Source organism: Colletotrichum chrysophilum, assembly GCF_026319265.1.
Source record: "Colletotrichum chrysophilum strain AFK26 chromosome Unknown scaffold_78, whole genome shotgun sequence".
NCBI lineage: Eukaryota > Fungi > Ascomycota > Sordariomycetes > Glomerellales > Glomerellaceae > Colletotrichum > Colletotrichum chrysophilum.
In genome coordinates, this window is record NW_026517365.1 from 162,800 (window position 1) to 187,635 (window position 24,836).

General features: G+C 51.9%; 11 protein-coding genes across 11 annotated transcripts; 6 read left to right on the forward strand and 5 right to left on the reverse strand.

Moving 5' to 3' along the window:
• Nucleotides 1-14: 14 nt before the first annotated feature.
• Nucleotides 15-1,914, reverse strand: COL26b_008730 (uncharacterized protein; the record flags this gene model as incomplete). Its single annotated transcript, XM_053181479.1, has 4 exons — nt 15-648; nt 726-1,579; nt 1,643-1,674; nt 1,758-1,914. 4 exons carry the CDS (start codon nt 1,912-1,914, stop codon nt 15-17), a joined length of 1,677 nt encoding a protein of 558 aa, XP_053034619.1.
• Nucleotides 1,915-2,998: 1,084 nt separating this feature from the next.
• On the reverse strand, nt 2,999-4,190 carry COL26b_008731 (uncharacterized protein; the record flags this gene model as incomplete). Its single annotated transcript, XM_053181480.1, has 4 exons — nt 2,999-3,168; nt 3,227-3,617; nt 3,668-3,929; nt 3,982-4,190. 4 exons carry the CDS (start codon nt 4,188-4,190, stop codon nt 2,999-3,001), a joined length of 1,032 nt encoding a protein of 343 aa, XP_053034620.1.
• Nucleotides 4,191-4,741: 551 nt separating this feature from the next.
• Nucleotides 4,742-5,435, forward strand: COL26b_008732 (uncharacterized protein; the record flags this gene model as incomplete). The annotated part of the gene is made up of 5 exons (XM_053181481.1): nt 4,742-4,807; nt 5,026-5,039; nt 5,106-5,172; nt 5,229-5,300; nt 5,382-5,435. The coding sequence occupies 5 exons, from the start codon at nt 4,742-4,744 to the stop codon at nt 5,433-5,435; spliced, it is 273 nt and encodes a 90-aa protein (XP_053034621.1).
• A 465-nt stretch (nt 5,436-5,900) lies between these two features.
• COL26b_008733 (uncharacterized protein) lies at nt 5,901-6,755 on the forward strand (the record flags this gene model as incomplete). The annotated part of the gene is made up of 5 exons (XM_053181482.1): nt 5,901-5,955; nt 6,005-6,153; nt 6,204-6,372; nt 6,429-6,534; nt 6,590-6,755. 5 exons carry the CDS (start codon nt 5,901-5,903, stop codon nt 6,753-6,755), a joined length of 645 nt encoding a protein of 214 aa, XP_053034622.1.
• A 935-nt stretch (nt 6,756-7,690) lies between these two features.
• On the forward strand, nt 7,691-10,159 carry COL26b_008734 (uncharacterized protein; the record flags this gene model as incomplete). Its single annotated transcript, XM_053181483.1, has 2 exons — nt 7,691-7,804; nt 8,180-10,159. The coding sequence occupies 2 exons, from the start codon at nt 7,691-7,693 to the stop codon at nt 10,157-10,159; spliced, it is 2,094 nt and encodes a 697-aa protein (XP_053034623.1).
• A 134-nt stretch (nt 10,160-10,293) lies between these two features.
• COL26b_008735 (uncharacterized protein) lies at nt 10,294-12,049 on the reverse strand (the record flags this gene model as incomplete). The annotated part of the gene is made up of 6 exons (XM_053181484.1): nt 10,294-10,386; nt 10,449-11,132; nt 11,190-11,407; nt 11,459-11,552; nt 11,608-11,758; nt 11,823-12,049. The coding sequence occupies 6 exons, from the start codon at nt 12,047-12,049 to the stop codon at nt 10,294-10,296; spliced, it is 1,467 nt and encodes a 488-aa protein (XP_053034624.1).
• A 1,162-nt stretch (nt 12,050-13,211) lies between these two features.
• On the forward strand, nt 13,212-14,947 carry COL26b_008736 (uncharacterized protein; the record flags this gene model as incomplete). Its single annotated transcript, XM_053181485.1, has 3 exons — nt 13,212-13,295; nt 13,358-14,575; nt 14,753-14,947. 3 exons carry the CDS (start codon nt 13,212-13,214, stop codon nt 14,945-14,947), a joined length of 1,497 nt encoding a protein of 498 aa, XP_053034625.1.
• A 510-nt stretch (nt 14,948-15,457) lies between these two features.
• COL26b_008737 (uncharacterized protein) lies at nt 15,458-15,661 on the reverse strand (the record flags this gene model as incomplete). The annotated part of the gene is made up of 1 exon (XM_053181486.1): nt 15,458-15,661. The coding sequence occupies one exon, from the start codon at nt 15,659-15,661 to the stop codon at nt 15,458-15,460; it is 204 nt and encodes a 67-aa protein (XP_053034626.1).
• A 1,748-nt stretch (nt 15,662-17,409) lies between these two features.
• On the forward strand, nt 17,410-18,454 carry COL26b_008738 (uncharacterized protein; the record flags this gene model as incomplete). The annotated part of the gene is made up of 4 exons (XM_053181487.1): nt 17,410-17,620; nt 17,681-17,917; nt 17,975-18,277; nt 18,330-18,454. The coding sequence occupies 4 exons, from the start codon at nt 17,410-17,412 to the stop codon at nt 18,452-18,454; spliced, it is 876 nt and encodes a 291-aa protein (XP_053034627.1).
• Nucleotides 18,455-19,911: 1,457 nt separating this feature from the next.
• Nucleotides 19,912-20,414, reverse strand: COL26b_008739 (uncharacterized protein; the record flags this gene model as incomplete). The annotated part of the gene is made up of 2 exons (XM_053181488.1): nt 19,912-20,132; nt 20,243-20,414. 2 exons carry the CDS (start codon nt 20,412-20,414, stop codon nt 19,912-19,914), a joined length of 393 nt encoding a protein of 130 aa, XP_053034628.1.
• A 3,748-nt stretch (nt 20,415-24,162) lies between these two features.
• On the forward strand, nt 24,163-24,804 carry COL26b_008740 (uncharacterized protein; the record flags this gene model as incomplete). Its single annotated transcript, XM_053181489.1, has 1 exon — nt 24,163-24,804. One exon carries the CDS (start codon nt 24,163-24,165, stop codon nt 24,802-24,804), a length of 642 nt encoding a protein of 213 aa, XP_053034629.1.
• Between the last annotated feature and the right edge of the window lie 32 nt (nt 24,805-24,836).

Genomic DNA, 24,836 nt, shown 5'->3' on the forward strand with positions numbered 1-24,836 from the left:
GCCATGAGGTCATGCTAGTGGTTGTAGGACGGAGTAGCGCTCGTCTCCGCAACAGCCCACTTCGCAACCATGGCTCTGATCTGAGTGCCCCAAATAAAGACAAAGATTCCGACAGCCCCAAGGGCAGCAGTCAGCCCACCGTAAACTCCAAAAGCTCCATCGTATCCAATAGAGTTCACAAACGGCGTTACTCCGTAACTAGTGCCGAAGGAAATGACACCGCGCATGGCACAGATGATGACAAGCACAGGGCCAGAGCGGGTTGGGTAGGCGTCAAGGGCGTAGGTGATTCCGACCTGGTTTGCTCCCACGAAGCCAAAGTAGTAAGCGTTGATGGAGAAGACGATGGCGAACCAATGGAACCTCTCCGGGTGCGCCGCCGCCTGGCCATAAAGGATGGAGGCGAGCGTGCCCACGATGACGGGGATGATGAGAGGAATGAGGCGGTACTCGGGCTTGTGAATGCCGCCGTTGCGACGAGCGAAGTATTGAATGATCCAATCTGAGCCGCGGCCAAGAAGAGGCAGAGCCAGGAAGGCGACGACGATCTGGCCGGTCAAGGCGAAGCTGACGACGGAAGAGCTCCAGCTGTAGGGGGCTGCCTGCAAGATAGCTCCATACGTGGTGCCAAGTGCGATGTTGACGCCGCTGTCGAGAAGAAAACGTTAGTGACAGTATACTGAAACTTTGTGGGTAGGTTGGCAAACGCCCGGGCTGCATCTTACATTGTAAGGCCGTTCAGAAGTAGGGCCCACATCATGTCAGGGAAGAAGGTGACAATAGCCATGCCGGTGCAGCATTGCCAACCCTCCTTCCAGTCGGGTTTCTGGTTAAGAATGCGGATGTCGGAGGCCAATGTGCGGGGCTTGAAGTTGACAAAGTCGAGTTCGCGAGGCTCAGTGGTTGTCTTGCGGGTGAGCATCTCGGTGTAGACACCAGTGGTATCATCGACACCCGGGGCATGAGCAGTGACGAAGCGAGATACCGAGGCTTCCTGACCCTGGTAGGCAGCAAGGGGTCTATCATACTTGGTCTCGGGCACCATGAAGATGGCGAAGAGGAAGGTTAAAGCAGCGATGCCGGCCCCGAGAAAGTACCACCCGGAAGAACCAATACCGGCGGCGATATAAGATGTGAGGAGGGTGTAGACCCCGCTGAGGGTAGACTGCCATAGGGTGAACCACATCAAGCAGCGGGCTCGCTCATGAAGGAAGTGAACTTCTTGAACCATCAAAGGGCAAAGAGCCTCACTCTGTCCAGCCGCTAGACCGAGGATCATGCGAGCAGCGAGATGGGAGTTGTAAGTCTTGGCTGTGCCACAGAGGATGGATCCCAAAACAGCCAGGGCGCAGGATCCAAGGAAGACAGGTCGACGGCCAACGGCAAGGGCCAGAGGCATACCGATGAGATTACCCAGTCCCATGAAGAGAGATGGGTATGTCATCAGGTGTGAGATGTCCTCATAGCTGCCATGTCCTTCCGCTGCGTATTGTGGGATAAACTCGCCGAGGAGTGCACCGAGTCCGGAAACTTGTACTAGGCCAACGGCGGCAAAGGTAGCGCAGGTCATCGTAATGATCTGTTGTAAGATGTGGTCAGTACATCGTCATGTTATCGTTTCGCTGTGATTTGGATAACTTACCCATTTTCTCAGCTTGCTCAAGTTGAGAGGGTCTGAGAAGGTGTCAAGTCAGTTCCTTGCTTCCCAATCCAGCGTTCAACTCGGTTTTCAAGCTGAATACATCGAGATAACTTACCTCGAGGGTCAGAACTCGGAGTCGGGATGAGATATGTGACGTCTCCATCAGCCAACTGGACGTTAGGCTTGTAAGTTCCATCCTCAATCGGGGGCTTTTGGGCGAAGTCGGCGGATTCGACTCTCTCCTCGGTGATCTTGCTGTCTGTTTCGCCCATCTTGAAGAACTTTGAGCTATTGATAGTGGAATTTCAAATGAAACGAGGAACTTGGGTATCCCTATGGATGACTGTGTTCTGTCCTCTGTCCTTCAAATTAGGACTGTGAAATGAGGATGTTGATCAGAACTCCCCATCCAGAGACAATCCGGGGAAGATGGGTCTATTTCTGTGATTGATGTTACCTGACAAATGTCGACGTTGCCATTTGCCGAACTCGACATGCTTCAACGACGCTCGTCTCTACGTGTCTGATTCCTTGGCTGTGTCTCTCCCCCCTTACCCCAGCCTTCACCAAGATTCGGCGTGGGGTACGGACTGGGGAAGCTGGGGTGCAGATGATTGTGAGAGAGGGGCCCCGGGCTTGGGTCAGTCGCTAGTGTCGTTCGGCGCTCCGTACCCATTCAGCTGGTTTGCGGGGAAGACTAGCCAAACAAGGGGAGGCCCAGCAGAATGCCCCTCACGGCACCCCGGAGTTGGAGTCCTCGGTCTGATTGCTGTGCCACACTGGACACGACGCTTCGGTTCGGAAAGCGACGTCTTTGTTATTGTCTTATCAGTGCCTTCGCCCTTGGCCAAGAACGGATCATCGCGGATATGCTTTCCCCTGCTATGTGGCAACTATTGAATAGAGTCGCGATGGCATATTTCGTGATTGGGCTCATTTCGGATGGCAAAAGCAGCTCGGTACGGTTTGGGCTAATGTTGTTCTCAGCTACCACACCCGCGGACTCGGGAATTCTTCACGGAAGGCGATGCCATAAAGAAAGAGCCAGGATCTTCGGATCTTGACGCGAAATCCTCGGAGCAAGACTCGGAATACGGTGATTGACAATGCGTGCGCCAATGCATCGTTGAAGAGTACTGCATGTGTGTCTGTTGAAGGCAAGTGCCCTTGTTGGCGATGGATGTTGCAATGAGGCACTTTGCAGGCCTTGCCCTGCTCGAAGTTCGATTTTTATCACAGTTTTCACTGGTGAGACAATGGTTTGAAGGATAACAGTCTTGTTCTTGTACACTATGCTAGCGAATGACAATGTGTTTTGAATACATGAAGATGAAGCCAGAAGAGCCCGTTTTTGGCTCATGCGCTTGTTTGGATATAGGGAATTCCGGTCAATTTGAAAGCTCTCTCACTCAAAACCGCGTCGTTCAGTGGCCTGTCCCTCAAAATGTGATCGGGCTTTCCGTTGCGAACTGCAGCATTCGAGCCGGTGTGTCTGGCGTTGGGCCAGTGGGTAGTTCCTAGGCGGGCTACGCAGGCAAGAGATCAGTGATATGTCCAATTACATGCGGAATAATACTATCTTACCTTCGTATGCGGCCTTCTTCCTCAAGAGATCCTCTTGAGTAGCGTCGGTCACGGGCATGAAGCAGGTGTAAACAGCCATGCGGTCAATCTCGCCCTTGACAGGGACGTTGTAGTGTGCGGTTCGGGAGTCCCAGACAATCAAGTCACCGGGGTCGGCGCAGACCTTGATCCACTCGCCGCCATGGTCCTTGAGCCACTGCATGCCGCGGTCGGTGAAGCCGTACCACTCCTTCGTCCAAGCGGGGATGCGAGGCTCGTCCTTGAGCTCTTCGTGGAACTGGGCGCTGAGGTTGTGAGAGCCCTTGCAGACAATCAGACCGCCGTCATTGGGACCGCAAGGGTGGAGATTGACGAGGCCTTGGAGGCAGCGGAATCCGGGCTTCTCGGGATCCTGCTATGGGGTCAGTAGTCGCTCTTGTCTTGAATTTGTCCAGCACCTACTTGATCCTGGTGAGGCCAAGGCTTGTTCTCCGGCAAGTTGGCGCGGTTGGCGAAGCCATAGTTGATGACGTCGAAGGAGACAATCAAGTCTTCGGTGTTGTAGACCTGCTCGAAGGGTCCAACAACTCCAGGCTCGCTACGGATGCTCCAGACGAAGTCTTCGTGGCAGGCGCCGTAGGCCATCAGCATGCCCTTCTCGTTGATGACGGGAAGCTTGTCGGGGTGAACGGTAGACGGGTCGTTGCGGTCGTATCCAAGACCACTGCCAAGTTGGTCAGCTTTCGAGCTTTTCCTAGAGGGCGATATTTACTTACAACGACTCAAGGACTGAGTACATCTTGTCGGCATAGCCATCGGCACGCTCTCTCGGGATGGCACCCTTGATCAAGGCATAGCCATCGCGAAGAAGGTCATCTCTCCAGTCACCAAACGTCGGGTCTGAGCCATCCATCTTCATGCGACCATCGTCGACGGCCGTGATGGGAGCGCTGGGCTGCTCAGTGATGGTGGTAGTGGTGGCCATGTTGGATGTAGTTGATGTGCGTATGCCAATGCAAGTGCGTCTTGGACTGCTGCAGAGCTGTTGCGAAAAGTCTGACTCGGGTTAGACGATCGCGGCTCTTATTGATATCTTGGATCAAGGCATGATTTTTGCCACAAAATTTCCTCCTGAACAATAGCTTTCCTTGCACCCGGGGGTTCCTCCAAGTCTCCGAGGTCGACGACGGTCGCCCGTGGTGACTTACACTGGGGCCCCTCCAAATCCTCGGTTCGGTTTGTTCGGTTCGGATTTCACTGCGAAATAAGTACCCCTGAACTTTCTCCACATTGCCATGGCACGCGTGCCGACTCCGGTGGGTCGTCGGCAAGTGGACGGCCATTGATTGAAGGATGATTACCATGAGCGAGGATGCGGTAGGCATATGACTTCCCTCGGAGCAGTCTGCATCTTCCGATTGTCTCTAATCCATTCTGTTTCGTCGAGTCTTGGTCAGGATTCGTATTTGATCTTGCTAGGGTGCTCTGGGCGTTGTTACTCGGCATACCTTCAGTGACTTGCTACAGCATATCGCCATGGCCGCCAATACTAGTACATTTAACATTGTCATCGTCGGTGGCGGGATTGCAGGCCTCTCCTCGGTATGTTGAGCCCTTGCCAAGTCATCGACACATCATTGCTAATATCTGCAGGCCATCGCGTTGCGTGGGCCGAATCGGCACATCACTGTGTTAGAACAAAGTCATCTGAACAAGGAAATTGGTGCAACAATATCGTAGGACTCCACGAACGAGGCTGCTATGAGCCTATCCCTGTAACGATTAAGGCGACGTGGCTGACTTGATACCACAGCTTACAGCCGAATGCTTCGAAGTGCGTTTGCCTTCGCCTTGCTGAACATGGCTACCTCCTTTCATTTAGCTAACTATCGGTTTGCAGAATCGTTGAGAAGGAATGGGGCCTCGAAGACTCACTTGCCAAGAAGGGCTCCATGGCCGACAAGGCGGTGCGCATTGATAGACCACGAGATATCCAACTACACGGCGCTGATGTTCTCACCAGTTCTGCATTTATGACACCGACGGCAAACTTCACGCCGAGATCCCATTTCATCTCAAGAAGAATTATGGAGCCGTAAGTAAATCCATCACTGCACAAGAGCCATTCTTTCAATGATAACTGACCGGCCGCGTAGGAACGCATGGTTTACCACAGGTAGGCGAAGAGCGGTATCAAGTCAAGATGCAGAAACTGACTGCCAAGGGTTGATCTGCATGATGCACTCAAAGAAGCTGCAACAAGAGAAACACCAGATGACGGCCCAGTGATTGTCCGTACTGGTTGCGTGGTCGCGAGTTGTGACCCAGACGCTGGTGTTGTGAAGCTTGAGTCCGGCGAGGAGATCGTTGGAGACCTGGTCGTAGGTGCCGACGGCATGTACGTATCACCTCCAAGTTACCGCCCTTCCTCATATCCGGTTTTGACTTACTTTATATGGCAGTAAGAGTGTCCTGAGACAGGCTGTCATTGGAAAGGAGGCCCCCGCGATACCCACCGGATTGTCGGGTGAGCCCACATACAGTATTTACCGCATCTTGCAGCAGCTAATCTTAAGTAGCGTACCGACTCATTATTGACAGCTCGGAACTCGAGCAAGACAAAGACTTCACATCCGTGATCGACCCCAAAGAGTCAATCACCACGATGATAATGGGCCATGACCGAAGAATCATCATGGGCCCTGCTAGAAATGGTTCGATTTACAGCATTGTTGCAATGGTCCCAGATGGTACGTGAGCTGTCTCGTTTGGTGCGAAGCCGTTGCTAATAGTTAGCAGATCAAATGCAAGAGAATGCAGAAGGCAAGTCCTGGACGACCAAGGGAGATCCCGAAAAGCTCAGGGAAACTTTCAAAGTATTCCCCCCTTGGGCAAGGGCTGTCTTCAAGAACTGCACCGAAGTTGGCCTGTGGCAGTTGCGTGATCTTGTGAGTCGAAGCCAACTTCAGGAGGGTTTTCACTGACAGCTGTCTTTTAGGATCCTCTGAAGACATGGCATAAAGGACGCACCATCATCATTGGCGATGCAAGCCACCCGATGCTTCCGACCCAGGGTCAAGGAGCTAGCCAGAGTGTCGAAGACGCAGAAGCGCTCGGAGCCATCTTCTCCGATGTCAAGACTAAGCCAACACAGGAGGAGGTTGCTAGTTTGCTGAAGGCAAGCACAACATCTGCGCGTTATGCTTCTTATCCTAACAACCAGAACAGACCGTTTTCGAATGCAGATACGATCGCGCAACGCTCATCCAGGGTTACAGCAGGCAGTCAGGCAAGCCAGCAACTGACAAGTCCACCAACAAAATCACAATGTGAGTGAAAGTATTCTTCGATGAGAGGTCATAGTGAAGGTTCTGACATGGACAGGAATCCCGGAGAGTTCATGGATTACAATTGCAATTACGGCGGGGCCCGAGCGTGGATGGAGAAGCAGGCCAAGCTGAAGGAGTTGGCTGCGATTCCTGACCACAGGCACCAGGGCGCAGCCGCCCTTGCGACAAACATGACGGCTCTCAGTCTTGGAAGCGAATGAGGTGCCAGTAAATTGAGGGAATGGGGGAACCGGTAGAAGCTAGACTTTTGAGATTCTTGTTTGCTGCATTGCGGTCGATAAATTGGACAGAATTTTGCGGACTGTTGGTTGAGCATCACATTCGCCACCCAAACAGCATGTTGGCCGTACGCAAGTAGAGGACTTTTGCCGAACTCGGTTGATTGGTTCTGTCGTCTGACAACAGAACAGTTTCTTCAAAAAAGCTCAATTCGGGTCTTGCATGTCACTGCTGATGTGCATATGTGAGTCATATGATGGCTCATCATGATGCTCTCAGACAATTGTGACTTGCTTTCACCCAATGTCGATTGATCTGCTGCTTTTTTGCGAATGGACAGCATCGCATCGAAATTGAGTTGGGTTTGGCCTCAGTGGGGATTGGCTCAAATGAAAGAAACATTTACAGGGAACATGAATTGGGTTGCAGCTGAAGGTATGGCTGTGCATCGTGGACCCCGAGAACACCGCGGCAAACCACTGAAAATGGTCCAATTAGGACCTATTGAAGATAGCCTAATAGAGACGAAATGCTACAGCTATGCCGCAGCCCGCGCGTTCCGACTCAAGTTCGCGCTTCAGCGTAGTCAAGATAGTCTAGCTAGAGACGGCCCGGGCCCGGTATGAGTCAGATTTCAGTGTATGAGCACTGCCCACACGAAAAAGTCAAGACAAACTTGCCCACTGCGGGACATCGTAAATGTAGTGGGGATGACAGAATCAGCACTAAAGGGTACGGTACACAGCTAAAGAGACTGTTGTTGGTTTGCGATGCACGCCGGCATTTGGTCTTACGTCACACGCGCCAGTTCGAACCAACTCGGATATATCTGTTAAGTTTCTTCCGCCTTGATCTTGAGGCTTTTGTTCACCAAAGCATGATCATCTTCAGCCAAGCGTCACCGCTCCCATCTAGCATGGTCACTCGCCTTGGGGCTTGTCAAGCCCTTCACTACGGCTGTGCACTGGGCGTCGCTCTAGTCCCAGCTGTTTCAACACTTGCACAACTCCGCCGAGTAACAGACAATAGAGTACGACCATTGCCACAAAATCAATCAAAACCACGATTATTTCTTTTACTTGTCACTTTTTCTACACTTTTTTCAGAATTCGTTATCACCGCTAATCAACCAAACGCGTTGGAAACTGAACAATCTCATTTGGTTCATCTCTTTGTGTCTATTTTCGCTTGGACAGTCGTTTTTTTTCGTCGCCATGTACGCGGCTTTTCTCTGGGCGTTCCCGCCACCACAGTTCTCTTTGAAACTCCACTACTAGTTTTGACCGCCGTTGGCGATCTTAAGTCTATCCAACAAATCGCCATTCTCTGCTGCCAGGCAGTCCGCCTGCTGGCTGTGTTGCTCCTTCTCTCGGTCCGGCTAAGTCAATCACTGAGCAAGAAACAGCAAGATGCCTCGGAAGAAAGCCAGCCATTCCTCCGGACAAGCTCTTCTACCGACAGAAGCGATTCAACTTGTTACGGCAGCGTGCCATATAGCAACGATACTGAGACGGAGGTGGCCAGCAAGGACTCCGACTCTGATTCCGAAGATGACGAAGATGACAGCGCCAGCATCAAACGTCACCGTGCTAAGCGTCTTAAAGAGACCGGAGGCTGGCTTGGTTACATCAAAGACTTCGCCATCTTCCTGCCTTACCTGATCCCAAAGAAAGACCGGAAAGTCCAGCTTTCCATCTTCCTTTGCTTGCTTTCCATCGCTGGAAGGAGAGTCTTGAACGTCTTGATCCCAAGTCAGTTAGGCCGCGTTACGGATGAGATCCTCAACAACCAGGCTCCTTACGGGACTCTTGCCATCTGGCTGGGTTTGGTCGTTCTGAAGGATGATGCAGGCCTCGGTCTCCTTGACGCGCTCGCCAAGATCCCGATCAAGCAGTTCTCTTACCGCCAAGTCACCAACGCCGCTTTTGGTCATGTCATGGGCCTGTCTATGGAGTTTCACTCTGAGAGAGACTCAGCTGAAGTGATGAAGGCTATTGAGCAGGGCGAGTCGCTCACCAACGTCCTGGACACCGCCGTCAACGAGATACTGCCTACCGTCATCGACTTGTTCGTCGCGTTTTGGCTCCTGTACTGGAAGTTCAACATCTACCTCGCTCTTGCGATGGCCTTGGCCGCGGCAGCATTCATGACACTGGAAGTCTATACATCCAGTATGAACATCAAGAACAAGCGCGCTTCAAGCAAGGCAGAGAGAGAAGAGGCCAGGGTCATGCACCAGGCTGTTCAGGGTTGGCAGACTGTCACTTACTTCAACATGTTTGGCTACGAGAAGCGTCGCTTTGGCCAGACTGTTGAGTCTCGACTTGAAGCCAGCCGTAAGTACGGCATTGGCGACGCGCTGGTCCAAGGCCTTCTCGACATGGCCGTTCCGCTCACCTTCTTCGTTCTTGCCAGCCTGGTTTTGCGCGAGATCTCGCAAGGCAGAGCTACTGCGGGCGACTTTGTCTTTCTGCTTCAGTACTGGGATTATCTGGTCTGGCCATTGAAGTGGCTTTCGCACGATTACCGGTACTTGATGAATGATCTGGTCGACGCCGAGCGTCTTCTCAATCTCCTCCAAACCAAGTCAACAATCGTCGAAAGTGAGAACGCGAGGGAGCTGAGGGACGTCAAGGGGCACGTCGAGTTCGAGAATGTCAGCTTTTCTTACGACCCAAGACGACCAACAATTCAGGACTTGAATATCTCCGCTGCGCCAGGGCACACCATTGCCCTAGTTGGAGAAACCGGTGCTGGAAAGTCATCCATCATGAAGCTCTTGCTTCGATTCTACGACGTGACTTCCGGTCGCATCACCATCGACGGCCACGACATCCGCGACATCACCCTCAGCTCACTTCGGGATGCCCTCGGCGTCGTCCCGCAAGATCCGTTGCTGTTCAACGCAACAGTGATGGAGAATCTCCGCTACGCCCGGCCGATGGCCACCGATGAGGAGATCTTCGATGCCTGCCGAGCAGCCGCAATCCACGACAGGATCTTGTCTTTTGCGGATGGCTATCAAAGTCGTGTGGGAGAGCAGGGTGTCAAGTTATCAGGTGGTGAAATCCAGCGACTGGCTATTGCACGAGTCTTCTTGAAGGATCCGCCAATCCTTATTCTCGACGAGGCTACCAGCGCGGTAGACACCAAGACGGAATCAAGCATCCAGGGCGCGTTGGACGTGTTGAAGGAGGGCAGGACAACCTTTGTCATTGCGCATCGATTATCTACGGTTGTCAGTGCAGACAAGATCATCGTGGTTCACGAGGGAAGGGTGGTAGAGAGTGGAACTCATAATGAGTTGCTGACTCTTGGCGGCAGATACATGGATTTGTGGACAAGGCAAATCGGCGGTAACTCGGAGAAGGCCACATCATTATAGAATACGCGTGCTTTTTCTTTGAATTGTTAGGTAGCGAAATACATTTGCTTTTGATGAAAACACCTTTTGTCCCTTCCCCTTTCTCAAAGCTGGGAGCCTGTGATGTCTAGGCGGCTTTATCGATCGAATAACTACTAAGCCTTCAACCCCATATTGCTGGTATCATATCCATTCGCCTCGAGATACTTCTTGAATCTCACATCCTCATCCTCAAGATGTTTAGGAGCCTTTGCACATCATTAGCTAAGTCGAAAGGGCAAGGGAGAAGGGGAAAGGGTTTGGAGCTCACGTTAGGAATCAGAAACCAGACACACAGAGTGCCAATGACAGAAATGCCACTTCCAATCAAGAAAATGGCTTGCTGGCCCTTGAGACGATCATCAAAGCTGGCGAGAGCGGCGCTGAGTGCCGTCGTCCCAACAGCTGCACCGGCCTTGCCTACCGCAGCCGCAAATCCGAGGAAGTGGCCTCTGAGCGGAGTCGGGAAAGACTCGCTGGAAACGAGAAAATTGCAATCACCCGGTCCTACGGATAAGAAAGTCTGGAAGAGGCCGTACAAAGTGACGAACAGAGGGAAGACGTTGTTGAGCTGGATCATGGACCCGCCGATTGCGAAACCGAAAACGCAGACGATGGCCCAGCCTAGGGCGTATGTCTGGCGGCGGCCGATGCGGTCCATCAACAACGCTCCGATAAAAGCGCCGGGAAGAGCAAACGCATTGATCAATGCCGACCAACCGATGGACTGGATCATGTTTTGCTGGGAGGAGAAACCTGAGACTAGGGTAGGGGCGAGGAGGTTGAAGGGATAGACGACAGCATCGTAGAGGAACCAGGCGCTGCAGCAGCCGAGGAGAGGCTTCCAGTAGAACTTCAGAGCAAGCTTGTAGGGAATGTTCGACTGGATTGCATGTTTCTTGTACTGCTGGGAGTCGACCAGTCGCATGCGGAAGAAGAAAATTACCAACGGGAGCTTTCCAAGACGTTAGTCCGCAATCCGAAACACTGGGAACAGGGCCGGTCTACTTACGAAGATGCCAATCCCGAAGCAAATACGCCAGATACCGTCGCTGGCTTGGCCGTTGTAAGCTGCGATGACGATGAGGGAGACAATACTAGAGCCCACGAAACCGGAGATAATGGCAGCATTCGTGGAAACGGCGACGAGCATTCCACGCCGTCTCCGCATGGCTTCAGTGCTGTCGGCACACTCGAGAGCTTGGGATGTGCAGACAGTGTACTCTCCACCTAGACAGGGTCAGTCGAGGCATTAGAATGAAGGCGTCCGCGTGGGCTTACCAGCACCAACTCCCGCAACTCCACGCCCGATTACCATCATCCAGAACATTCCTTCCACGGAAGTTCCATGTGCGGCAGTCGCAATTACGATACCCTGGGTGTCTTAGCTGCAAGATCCATGCCGAGAGAGGGAAAAGCTAGCAACTTACCAAAACCAAGAAGAAAGTGGTGAGTACGATGCCAACTTTTCTGCCGAACCTGTCGATGCAGAGTCCGAAGATGAGCATGCCAAAAATGTCGCCAATGAGAATAGAATTGGATAGTCTGGTCTTGACCTCGCTGGTCATCTGCTTCGGGTAGCTAAAGAGAATATCAGCGAAAAGGTTCAATACTGAATGGAGCCTGCTGGACTGTTGAAACTTACAGCTTCGCCAAGACTGTGTTCATGTAGCCAATGATCTGAATGTTGTATCCATCCGAGAACAACGCGACACCTTGAACCAGCACATCGAGCTTGCCAGCTGTCCTGGCCGGAGGGGCCTGCTCCAGCGATGAGGCGTCGTCTCGCGATGTGACGACAACTCCCCCATCCTTCTGTGGGATGTCCTTGGCGGACTCGGAGCCTGCTTCTGAGCGTGTCACGGTCTCCATGTTGGCGATGTTCGATGCGATTTTGAGACTCACTCCACCAAGGCTTCTCGGTCACAAAACGAGACTTGACACGGACGACCAAAAGACTTAAGTATGGTACAGTTCCGGGACTTGGGAGTTTCGCAGCTACTGCACGTGGAACCCCTGATCATACCAAGCCCTCGGTACGCAAGGACTCTGAAGATGTCCGACGTGGGTTCGTACGCAAAATTCGAAGAAGACCAGGCGTGAACCGGCATACGACGCCTCGAACCCGCCATTTGGTGGCTCCTGGCCCCCCGCCAAGTTGGATAAGGTGTGCCGGCCATGAGAGCTCAGTAATATTCTTCATGGTTGGAAGCTACCACTCGTCGCGAACCATTGGACACGTGCTTGAAAACTTGCACTTAAGGACTGATAAAGGATGGCAATTACATGTACGGAACATGACCGAAACCAGGAATACCGGAAGTTGATTCTTGCAGGAGCATAGCGTTCCTTCGCATGACAAGGACGAGCTTCCTCGCCAGTGGGTTGAGAGCGAAAACAAGCTTTCACAAGCTCTAAAACCTCTTTATTGGGTGCTGTTGAGAAGTCCCCGCTGTCGGAGGAAATCCGTCGGATCCCGGCGCTCAACGGCACCCACGTGGTGGATTGCGGACTTGTCAGACGTCGATCGGAGTGGAGTCCCGCTGCCCGCGGTCCACATGTTGGTTCCGATATGAACCCTACCAGTTCGTGAACACAATCCTTCGATGGGGGCCATTGCGATTTGATAGTGTTTGGATGTGTGTTTAACAGTCGGTTTAAATCCGATCGGCTCGGGAACGCGGCCTGGGACACGCATGCTAGCCCACAGGCCCCTCTTGGTGAATCTTAGAAACTGCAAAATGCTGATTGAGCCGACGAGATGCAGCACGTGTCTTCCTCATTGGCAAGACTGGATTGCTGGCCACTCCATGGAAGGTTTGAACCTCCACCGGACAAGGACCATATTTCCAAGACCACGAACTTGGGCTGAAGATTTGACAAGAGGGTGAGAAACTGGGAAGTCTAGGTCTCTCCTCCTACCAACTTTGACCGAACATGTCGACTGAAAAACGGATGACAAACCGTCTTGCGTCGGAAGCAACTTAAGATCAACATCGGGGGAACAACCAACCAGGGTACAACCAGTCTGAATATGGCATTGTCAAGCGTTCTGGATTCCGTGGCCGCCATCACGACGCTCACTCTCAGGATCACTGCGGTGATTTTCACAAGATTTGTATTTGACAATCTGAACTTCGAGTTGTCTATGGAAGAGGCAAACAGCTAACACTGAGACAGCATCCTCTAGGACGAAAGTATCTCAACCGCATCTACGGCAACTCTGCGGTTTACGTGCTTTACCTCATCGCAAAACTCTTCTCGGGCAACTCTCAGCCTAAGCGCCGTCATCCAAGTTTGCTGCTCCTATGTGGCTGGGTTGACTCAAGACAGCTTCTTGCGAGCTTCATTACCGTTGTGCTGAATCTACTGTCTCTGGGCGCTGTTTGGGACTTCCTGTATCGAAGTCATTACCTTCATCAGAGCAACGACATCTCATTCTCTCGTGTGGGTTACGTCGACGAGACCTCAGCGCGCATCGTTGCCCGTGCCCCAATTGCGCCTATCACACATGTCCAAATTAGACTTACTTCGGCGGAGGAAGATGCAGAGCAGCCAAAGTCTCAGGTCATCACTGTGACCGACGCAAACGACTATACCGGCACATTCCTTTTTGAAGAACTCGAAGCCAATACTGAGTACTATTACACTACTAATGCAAGCCATGCAGGCTCGTTCAAGACAGCAGCCAGAGACCCCAAGCGATGGAGTCTAGTGTCAACTAGTTGCATAAAGCCTTTTTACCCTTACAGCCCGGTGGATCATGGTGTCAGAATCAAGGGGCTCGAATACCTAGACCAATATCTCATGCAGAAGCCAGTAGACATGATGCTCTTCCTCGGCGACTTCATCTACATCGACTTACCCATCGCCCTGGGCTGGACCCCTGAGGACTACACCACCGCCTACCGCCAGGTTTACGCTTCGCCAAGCTGGACGACGGCACTCCGCTCCCTGCCATGGCTCCATCTCTACGACGATCATGAAATCATCAACGACTGGGCCGCCAACGAGACAGGGTTGTATCAATCTGCCATGCAGCCATTCTGGGCCTACCAGGGGCACGCGAACCCCTCGTCGCAGTTCGGCCTCGGCAAGACGCATTACATCTTCCGCAGGGGGGACATCTCCTTCTTCGTCCTGGACACCCGACGATACCGATCTGCGGAATCCATGGACGATGGGCCCGGCAAGACGATGCTGGGCCCCGCCCAGCTCGCAGATCTCCAGGCGTGGCTGGCGTCCGAAGAAGCATGGAAGGTCGTCGTGAGCAGCGTGCCCTTCACGCGAAATTGGAGGGGACCCGATTCGGCCGACAGCTGGTCCGGATACCTCCACGAGCGGGAGCAGGTCTTGGACATGATGAGGTTGACCGAGGGAGTGGTTATCTTGAGTGGGGTGAGTTAAGCTTCTCTCCGGCCGAAAACTGCAGTGGAGATGGCAATCTCCTCTATTGTGATTGTCGAGATTAACATTGCTTCTTAGGATCGCCATGAACACGCGACGACAATTTTCCCGCCTGGCGACAAGGGTGGGAAGGCGATCATAGAATTTTCCACGTCCCCTCTAAACCAGTTCTACGAACCGTTCACTCGGTATCACAGGCAGATCGAGGACACGGACGTCTCTGTGCATTCGCATTCTTGGGGCAGCTCCAAGTTTGGCGTTGTTTCCTTCGACACTTCGGAAGATGATCGCTTGGTCGTGGACTACGACTTGGTGGTTCAAGGGCAGAAGACGTGGAATTACACCTGGACTTATCAGCGATAGCGCTGGGCTGAGAAAATAGCTCAGCTAGGGCGGGATCTTATCGGCAGGGGTTGATGCAGGTTAAATCACGTCAATCTTGTTCGAGAGGGGCAGGTGTGTGATGAGATGGACGAATTCTTTTTTGTTTGTTGGAAGAAAAATGAAATCTTGTCAAGCGTGGTGTCTGTCATGTCTGTTGAGACCAGTCCGGCCAGGTCGCCCTCCGCCATCCTCCCTCCCGTGTCCCGTTTTCCCGTGCCCGGTCAACCCCCCAATTCATTTCGGATCCTGCAAACGCCTCCCTCATATTCCCAACTCGCCCGTAAACTCCCGCTCATGTACCCTAGGTGGCATGTCTAACGCATGCAAGAATCGAAGGTTGAAAGTTGCTTGGAGCGCCATGGATCTGGCTGTGCTCCGTTTGGTGTGAAGAAGACTCGGCGGACCAAGTGGCCCATTGCCTGGTGTTGCCGGTGCGCCCATGTGGTAACTATGGGGTTGCCATCGTGTGCCTCGGTGTTTGTGGTGCTCTTAGACGACGGGTTGCAAGACGTCGGACTCGGGCGTGTGCGCCGCTGCCTCATCACGGCGAGCGATCGCAGCCAGGTTGCCGTGAACACCAGCTCTGGCGTTCAGGTTGTACTCATGGCGGATGATGTTGTTGAGCGGGGTAACGGAGGCTTGCGACACTCCGAAGAGCGCGGCGACCATGACATAAGCGAATGTGGCCTTCATGATGACGGTTGTCGAAGCAAGCGATCTGCGCTGCGGTTCGATATCGATTTCGCGTTCGCAGTGTAAGGCGTGGTGGTAAGGAGTGAACGGTGGTGTCGAGGTCAACTCGAGAGAGGCAAAATGGACACAGAGCGACGGACGGAGTTTTTTCCACACACTGAGGCTTGACACTCGCGAACACGAAACACTGTCGGAGAAGATGGAGGGTAGACGGGGTCATTAAGTACGAGACAGCGGCGGACGGCTTAGATGGGATGATAATGGCTCTTAATCAATGTTCAAACCTTGATCGTCTCTGGGGTGGAGCCAATGGCCGTGAGAGATTCGGATCTTCGCACGCGCCATGAGGGAAGGTGGTAAGGGGATCAGCCAGAATGACTCGGCAATGTGAGGGACTCAAGGGTTGACTGCTGTGCCATGCGGGCAGCGGCACAGCGGCACTGGGAGAGCAGCCAAAGGGCGCTGAGAAACAGCCCTACAGTGAGTGTTTCCCAGGGATGGCGTGACTTTGCTTATTTAGCTCAAGATTGGGGCAGCGGTTTCATGTATGTTGAGATACGCGCAGTGATATACGTTGCAGGGCATGGATCAACCCGCTTGGCTCGGGCGATGTGACACAGTATTGTAACCCATCCGTTCTTCTGCCAGGCACGCCAGGAACCGCACGGCGCCGGCTGAATTGCTATGCAGGATTCTCCGAATTACCGTGCCTCTAAGCGACAATCTACTCGGATCACCCGAATAGTGCCCAGCCCCGAATTGATGCTTTTCTCGTCCCGGCCCCCGTCCGGCTGACTAGACGGAGCCACGCCGCCACGGCTGCGGACGGCGGAAGCAGCATAGCAGATGAAAGTGCGCCGGGGGCATGCATAGACTTGCTGCAGTCGGCTGACAAAGGAGAACTCAATTGCAAACGAAACAGAATTAAATACAGAAGCAACATGACAGCGTAAACCTCGGTTAGTCCGCACGTCTGTAACTGATTGATAGTGCCTGTTGCGTGGCTCGAGCCACCAGGCACATGTTTGATGGCAAGGGGCAAACGGGAAGGGAAAACGTGGAGCTCGGCCGGCCCCTCTCGCCCGCACCCGATGAACCCTCCCTCCCACCAACACGTCACTGACCTCACCATCCCTAACTCCCCATCCATCTGAAGCCGGAGGGAGAGTTGACAAGTCGAAGTAGTTTGCTCGTTCAACGGACGGAGAATCGGATCGTCTGAAAGTGAGATTCTCGATGGAATAAATGTTATTGCGCTCTGGCGCTCTCAAAGCCCGTTCGGTATCGCTATCGGATCCGTATCTCGAGGCTCGCTAACCGGCATGTTGCCATTCCATGCTGTTTCCTGAGCAATCGAAACTTCTGCCATACCGCAAACACAAGGTGAAGTTCATGCTCCCCGGCTTTCTGGTTGAGTTTGCGTGGCCAGAGTAGCTCCTGAGCGGTAGCCATTGGTCGAAACAGGCAATATTTTGACTAGCTGTCGCATTCTAGAACTACGCTCCGGCTACCGTCTCTTCGGTAGCCAGCGCTTTTCGGTATGTTTTTGCCGATGCCTCTAGCAGCTGACATTGAGACTTTCGCGAGTTGGTGTTGAAGCTTGGGACGATGACCTGCATATAATAAGTGATTGCTCTTCCGCCATCTCTCATCGTCTTATTGTGAGCCAGCAACTCTCTCATACTTGTAATCCTCAGCTGTCTCAATCTATTCAATCTATTAGATACAATTCTCATAATAACGTCAACATGAACGGCGCAAACGGTGCAAACGGGGCCCAGGCCCAGGCCCAGGACGACAAGTCATACCTGGCCATGGTTGGTAACGCCGACGCCGAAGTGGAGCGTCTCCAAATCCAGCACCGCTGGATCCAAATGTGCCTCAACAACAAAATCGCATTCGCCCCCGTCGACCTCAAGAAAGACGGGCTAAAGGTCCTCGACATGGGTTGCGCCGATGGTACGCTGCTCCCGTAGCCAGTTGCATTCACCAGAACCTGAAGTTGACGCGCAAGATTAGGGACGCTCCTCAGGGACCTGCAGAAACAAGTCCCACCCTCCGCCGAATTGGTTGGCGCAGACGTGTCGACCGTTTTCATGCCCACGTCAGCTCAGGGCAACATTCGCTACGTAACCCAGGACGTCTGCGATCCACCCGCCGACGACCTCAAGGGCAAGTTCGACATGACCCATGTCCGCAACGTACTTCACAGCACGAGCAAATCCGGCGTTGAGAAGGCCGTGGCAAATCTTGCGGGTGAGCATTCGTGCTTTCCGCCACTTCTGAGTTGCATTGTGGCCTGACTTTTGATAGAAACGCTGGCGCCTGGCGGATGGCTGCAGGCTATGGAATTGGACGTGTCTTCCGACCAGCCAGACCAGCCCCAGGCTCTGAAGGATGTCATCCACATTATCGGAACGATGATGGAGAAGGTGGGCATGGATCGGGGGTACCAGAAGAAATTGCCCGAGGCATTCAAAAAGGCGGGGTTGCAGAACGTCAAATTGGAGCGGATCAACTGCGGCGTCGGCAGAGTACATGCCAACGACGAGGACATGAAAATGTCCATTGAGCCATTTAAACGCACAATCGCCCTTGTTTCAAGACAGGCGAAAGGTCAGTCGCGTCCTTGGCGCCAACTGTAATGGAGCTGACGTTGCATCGCTAGTGATGTGCCCCGAGATGCCGGCTTCGGTGTTTGAGAACCTCGAAGAGAGATACATCAAAGACATGACAGAGAGGGGCGGAAATTTCCCCGGCGTTATTGTATATGGCCAGAAGGCGGCTGCGTAGTCTGGCAGCATGCCCACTCACGCTGCATGTAAGAACAATGTCAAACAGAGAGAGACGACCCAGGTGGTCAAACTGGTTGATGGGGTGTAATGAGAAATATATTTTAGCTTCATGGTTTGTGACGGAGAACTGCAGCGACGAACACGTCAGCAAAACCAGCCCCTGTGAGATGGCGGCTACGACTATTCAAGCTCCATAATGCACTCTCATCCCAAGCAAAGCTAGTTCCTTTGGCAAAGGAGACCATTGGCTAGGTTTTGACTCCAGCAATTCTGTCCACGATAGCCATCATTCTCGCCGCAGATCCTCAATGCCTCTCACAAACATTGGTGTCGTTAACAAGCCATCGGAGGAGCAAACTCGTAGCAGGTAGATCCAGAACAGCACCAAGCCCAACCATCGCGGCAGACAGTCTCTGCAGGCTGACATCCGGCAGCTTGTCGTGCCTTGATAGCCCCAGGAGCAGCGAACGCCATGGTAACCGCGGTGACGAGAACGGCGAACCTGAGGCTGACCATGTTCTTGACTTCGGAGCTTTTCTCATATTATCAGCGTCTGCTATTGCCACACCACATAATCAACTCCAAGTTATGTACTTACATTGGGAGGCTTTGAACGTGAATTGGGCAGGTATCTGTGATGTGCGACGGAAGCTTTGTCAGGAACTTATGTCTTGTGCTCAATTGCATTGCCAATCGAAATTTCCTGGGACGACCGATCTATATATACCCTCTCTCGAACAGCTGATCAATATCAGTAAGTAAGGTAGGTACAGACTTAGGTAAACTTGGGGTTGGCAAGCTTGTCTTATCAAGGAAGGTGTTTTGGAAGGATCACAGGATTACTCTTGGCGCCCACCTCGCACTGGAGTAGAGCATCTCGCCTAGGTTCTGATTGAATCCTTCAAGCCAAATAGAGGCAGAGTTTCTTGTCGGTTGTTCGGTTCATTGAAAGCAATCTTAGGTGACGTAAGGCGACGCGGCTTTGAGTGGCACAAATAACACACAGAACAAAGCCTAGCTTTGCCTCGGTACAGTCAGCGCAGGATAAAAAGGAGAGGCCACCTAACAACGACAAGCAAAGGTTCAAATTAAGTATTCCGTACTAAAATAATGTGCCATCGGACCAATCTTGGGCACTTGCAGGTTCTTCTATATTTCCAGCCAATCCAGGCTTCATGGAGGCGTCTACTTGGCGCCTTCATAGCTGTCTAATCTCTCGTGTCTGTGCTCAGCTCTCTTCCCTTCGTCCCTGCGATGGAGATCATTCAGATAACCTTTGAAATCCTTCGAAAGTTCGACAACTGCACGCAGATGGTCATCTTTCACCATGATCCTCCCTTCACTGTCCTTGTCTGCCTCATACTCTGCCAAGGCTACAGCTGTCTGGAATGCTATACCATGGATAAGTATTCATGTTAGCATAGTCATCATGTAATTGCCTCCCATCATCTGGGACTACTGACCATTTCGAATTTCTCTGCCGTTCCACTTGAGACCCTGCTTCCTCGTTGATTCAATGTACTCCTTAGCGTCCATAGTCAGGCGCATTGTTTCGCCCTTCTCTCGGGCAAGCTTATCAATGAACGTTTTCCACACTTTTTGTCGCTCGTCGTCACTGAAGTCTGGGTAGTACAGTTGAATGTGAATACGAGAAATGAATGCATCATCAAATGACCCTACTCGGTTTGTTGTCAGAAAGAGTATGCCGTCATAAAACTCAAGGGCTCTGAGGAAACCTATCTGAAGTTAGTGGGCTTCGTGAAGCGAGTAAAAACGACATCCTTACCAGCAACCAAGCTGTTACGGGTTAAGTCAGACGTGGAACGACGCTCCATAAATACATCGGCCTCGTCGATGAGGAGTACAGCGCCCCAATTCATTGCTCTTTTGAAGTTCTCGGTTAAGTTTTCCTCGACTTCACGGGGCTCCGTTCCGATGTCGCTGCTCGTCAGGATCATTAAGGGACGATGAGTAAACTCGGCGATGCATTCTGTACGTAAAACGCGTAATCAGCATTCAATCGGCTTTCGTGAGAAATGGTCGCGCACCAGCTGTGCAAGTTTTACCAACGCCTGGCTTTCCATGGAGGAGAAAAATCAGCCCGTTCCCTTTTCCTCGAACGAAATCCGCGCTCCATCTGGCATCCTTCATTGATTCATTGTGCTGGGTAACTCTCGCAAAACTCTTCGCCAGAGCTTTGAGGGTCTTCAGGCGACTCTCACTCATTACTAAGTGACTTATCATGTTCTCACTATAGTGAGGCTCCGTCAAGTTTCGGATGTGGACATGCTCTGCTCGTGTTAGTCCCCCGTAATTCATATTCAACAGCGTCTGACTCACCCCAGCTTCGCGTTCTGAAAGCGTATGCCATGACTTGGGAAGGTAACAGAAGAAGTTCGTGATCATGAAGCTTGCCGGTCTTTTCAACACTCCCGAAGTCGATGAACAGCGGCACCCTGCGACTCTCAAAGCCATCATCTTGCCGCCTCTGACAAATGTCGCATACACATTTGCTGGTCCAGTGTCGTATGTCTTCATCACCCATCGCCGTTGGTTGATGTTCGGGGCGAGCCAAATGGTAAGCATCGATGTCTACCATTGTAAGACCGTCAATCTATGAAGTTCATGTCAGATGAAATATTACTTGTCGATTTGAACGCGCAGTGACGACTGACCTGGGTTGATGGCAGACCCACACTTTTACCATGGTGCTGGTAGCACTTTGGGCTGAGCATCTCTAAAAACCGTCTTCCATTCTCGATCAACCCCCGAGCAGCCTCGTCCTCAAGATAACTCTTGTCGACAGTAGGATCGAAGAATTTTGTCGCATAACCCCCGGCCGCCTCAGCTCTTTCGCCATCGTATTTAGGCCATGCCCCCATGACATCCCAAACGCGTTCCACGAATCGCCCGTCATAGTCCATTTTCCAGTTCCTGACTCTCCACGGAGATGGAGGATTATCGAGGACGCCTCCTTCAACGGAGTGAACAATGGACGCGCTCCATCCAGGATCACGGTCATCTCTTTCGATAATGGTGATCCCTGGTTTGTGAGCCACCCATCTCCAATCAAACGTAGAGAAACCTCGTGCGTTTCGTTCTTGCTCTTCTCTCACACCCTCCATGACCTCAGCATCCATATGTTCGAGTAGAATACGCAAATGCTCAGCTGCGTCTCGTTTTCGAACGCACAGCTCATCTCGAGGTGTCGATAAACAGGCTTTGCGAAAGTTTTGTAGTTCTGCATAGTAATGAACCAGCACAGGATATGGTTTCGGGATAGTGATGTATTCTCCGGACAAGTCTTGACCGGGGTAGTAGCGAACAACCGACTGGATGGCGTTGATGAGCGCTATGGAATGAATCCGTAGAGCATAGGTTGGAAGTGACTGAGATGTTAATGCCAGAAGTGCTTGGTCTTTGTTTGTATCCATGTCCTGTGCAAGAACCTTATATGTCGTTATGATTTCGAAAATAGGTCCTTCATTGTGACTGAAGACAGGCTTTCCATCCTCCTTCTTCTGAGCTTTCTCGGCAACTAGGTTGTTGGTCATGCGATTCCGATATTCCGTCCGATATCCTATCCAAGGCTCCTGCGGACTTTCTCCATGATCAGTGGCGTGATTCCCACTTGCTTCAGTCACCACTGGCTTATCTCCAAGGTCCGTGCTGTTCTTGAGATTTAGTTCTCTGACCACTTCTTCTTGGCAACTATCAGTGCCAAGATTTTGTGGTAAGCATTCTGCTGACGTGTTTGCTGCCTGGGCTATTTCTATGTGCGATTTCGACATCTCTTCAGCTCTCATGAAAGAAAAGAGAGCATCGTCCTCGCGTTGTGAGAACTATAGCCTACGTGGCGCAGACATCCCACCTCTTTATATCCGATACTGAGGACAGACAAGGCGACCAATGAACCATAGGCAGAAGCGGGGTGATTGACAACACCCGTTTCATTCAATGGGTCATGCAGGTCAGCTTCCACAACTTCACCAATAGCTGACTATTTGCGCCGTAAATCACGCAATCGTAAGCAGCGTTGCAGCCACAAACGTCTCACAGAATGAGAACGGGGCCAATCAACTGGATTTTTCCCCTCCCGTTTAATAACCATCGTGCATGTACCAAGCAGACAGGTCATGTCAGAAAAATGCCAAGCCCGGTTACTTCTTCATCTCGTCTTATCTTTGCAAGCTGCTCCTCCTTCATCGCTCACCTAGCCGAATCTTACTTGACATTACTACATTGCATTTGCGAACTCTAACACGGCTTTGGTAGCAAAGATGGCTGATGCTAGCGAAGCAAAACTTCTTGTGCGCGCGTATAGCTTCGAGGCCGAGGAACGTCTGCCGGCGGGAAGCCATACTCTTTCACTAGCTCACCTACTGGCCGAGCGACAAGGCAGCCAGGGAGACGCTCAAGACCCATGGCGACGTTTTTTCCAAACTTTCGATTCCAACGCAAATTCAAGGTAGACACAGCCTGACGTATCTCTCTAAAGTTTGCAAGCTATGAGCCACAGCTAATACTTTGTTTTCGAGCAGTGACAATCCGATTTGTCAGATTCTCGATGTGGAAACGAAGCAATTGCGTGAGAAATGGAAGGCTTTCGTAGAGTCCAGCTCCACATCAGATCGTGTATATCTGAGAGCATCTGAGCCAACGATGAACGGTGTTGTTGACACAGTTCGAAAGCTGCAGCGGAATTGGGATACGAGGAGGAACAATAGTCGCCTGGCCAAGACTAGCAGACTTTTCCACAAATTCTGCTCAACACTTAATGGCCACAAGGTATTAATACAAATACTCCCATCCGGAAATGAATATGTGTCCATCTTCACGGGAACCCTCAACGCGGTGATACAAGTAAGTAGCACCCCCACAATCGAAAGGTCGATATGTTCTTGTTGGCTTACAGACATGCCTCTTTGTACTAGGCAAGTTCGAATCACGAGAAGATTGCAGAAGGGCTTTCTGAAGCGCTGTGTATGGTGAGCCAGTATGTTGACGACTGCAAGACAGATCTCGAGTTGTTCAATATGGAAGACATGCAAACTCTTGTTGCAAACTTATATGCACACATTTTCCTTCTTTTGACTAGCATCATGGACTGGATGATGAAGAAAAGAATCAAGCGACTTCTCGATTCGTTCAACGAGAACCTACCTAACATTTTTGATCACGAGATGCGAAAGATCAAAGACATATCGGATCGGATCCGAAACCTAGCATCACAAAAGAGCCGGGCAGAGTTAAGATCTACGAGGTTAACAGTGGAAAGCACAGCACGAGATGTGCGGGCGGGCCTTGAGGGCGAAAAGCGGCATCAGGCAGAGATGGAACATTATGCCGACAGCATTTTGAGGGAGCAAAGTCGGATTTCCGGATTGTGGACTGCTGAGAAGCAGCAGCAGCTGGCTGACAGCATTGTCAACATGCTAGAAGAGAGAGCCTTTCGTTGGTTGGAAAGTAGCCGAGCCGGAACCCGAACGAGCCATCCGCACTTGCCCACCACTGCCTTTATGTTGCCAAATGGGCCTGCGCAGGGTACACAGACTTCTCTCGGTCTATGTTATAGATATTTCTGCTAATTCCACTGACGTAGTATCGGAATATACCTCGGAAGCTATTGCCATCAGCTCTGGTCACCTCGAAGACTTCTTCCATCGAGATAGAGTTCGACTTCCATGCGACGCATTTGATTCAATCATGGTCCCGCCAGAGTCGTTCAGAGAAATCAGTGATTGGGCTAGGACACCCGCTCCAAACCTACTGTGGCTTGAAGGTCCTCCTGTCGAAGGCGACGACTTCGAAAACCCAGTCACAATGATGGCAGCTACGGTCATAGCCCTTGCCGAGAAAACGAAGCTGCCGGTCATCTCATACTTCTGCGAGCTCCGGCGAGGCGAGAAGCTTAGGGATGGAAATGACACAATGGAAGCACAAGCGATGCTATCTCTTGTTTATGCACTCATTAGGCAGCTGATCGAGCTCCTTCTTCCGTCGCTAGAGACTAGCATTGACATTTCAGAGGGACGATTCAAGGCTCTTAACGGGTCTCTGGGAACTTGGAGCCAGGCTACCGCACTTCTGACTGATCTCGGCGGGCTTATGCCCGGTCCGGTGCTTTGCATCATTGATGGTTTTCATTGGCTCACCGATCGAGGGACCGACAACTACCTTTCCGATCTCCTGAAGATCTTGCGTGGAGACAAATGGAAGGTCCTTCTGTTTACCACGGGTAGGTCGGTCGTTTTGCAGGATGAGCTCTCGAGGTCAGAGATCTCGACCATCGATGTTCATTCATTCGGACGTGGGGTGGCATTGGACCGACAAGACTTTGATGAATAATGGGGGTTGTAGCGGACGTACAAGGAGGTCGA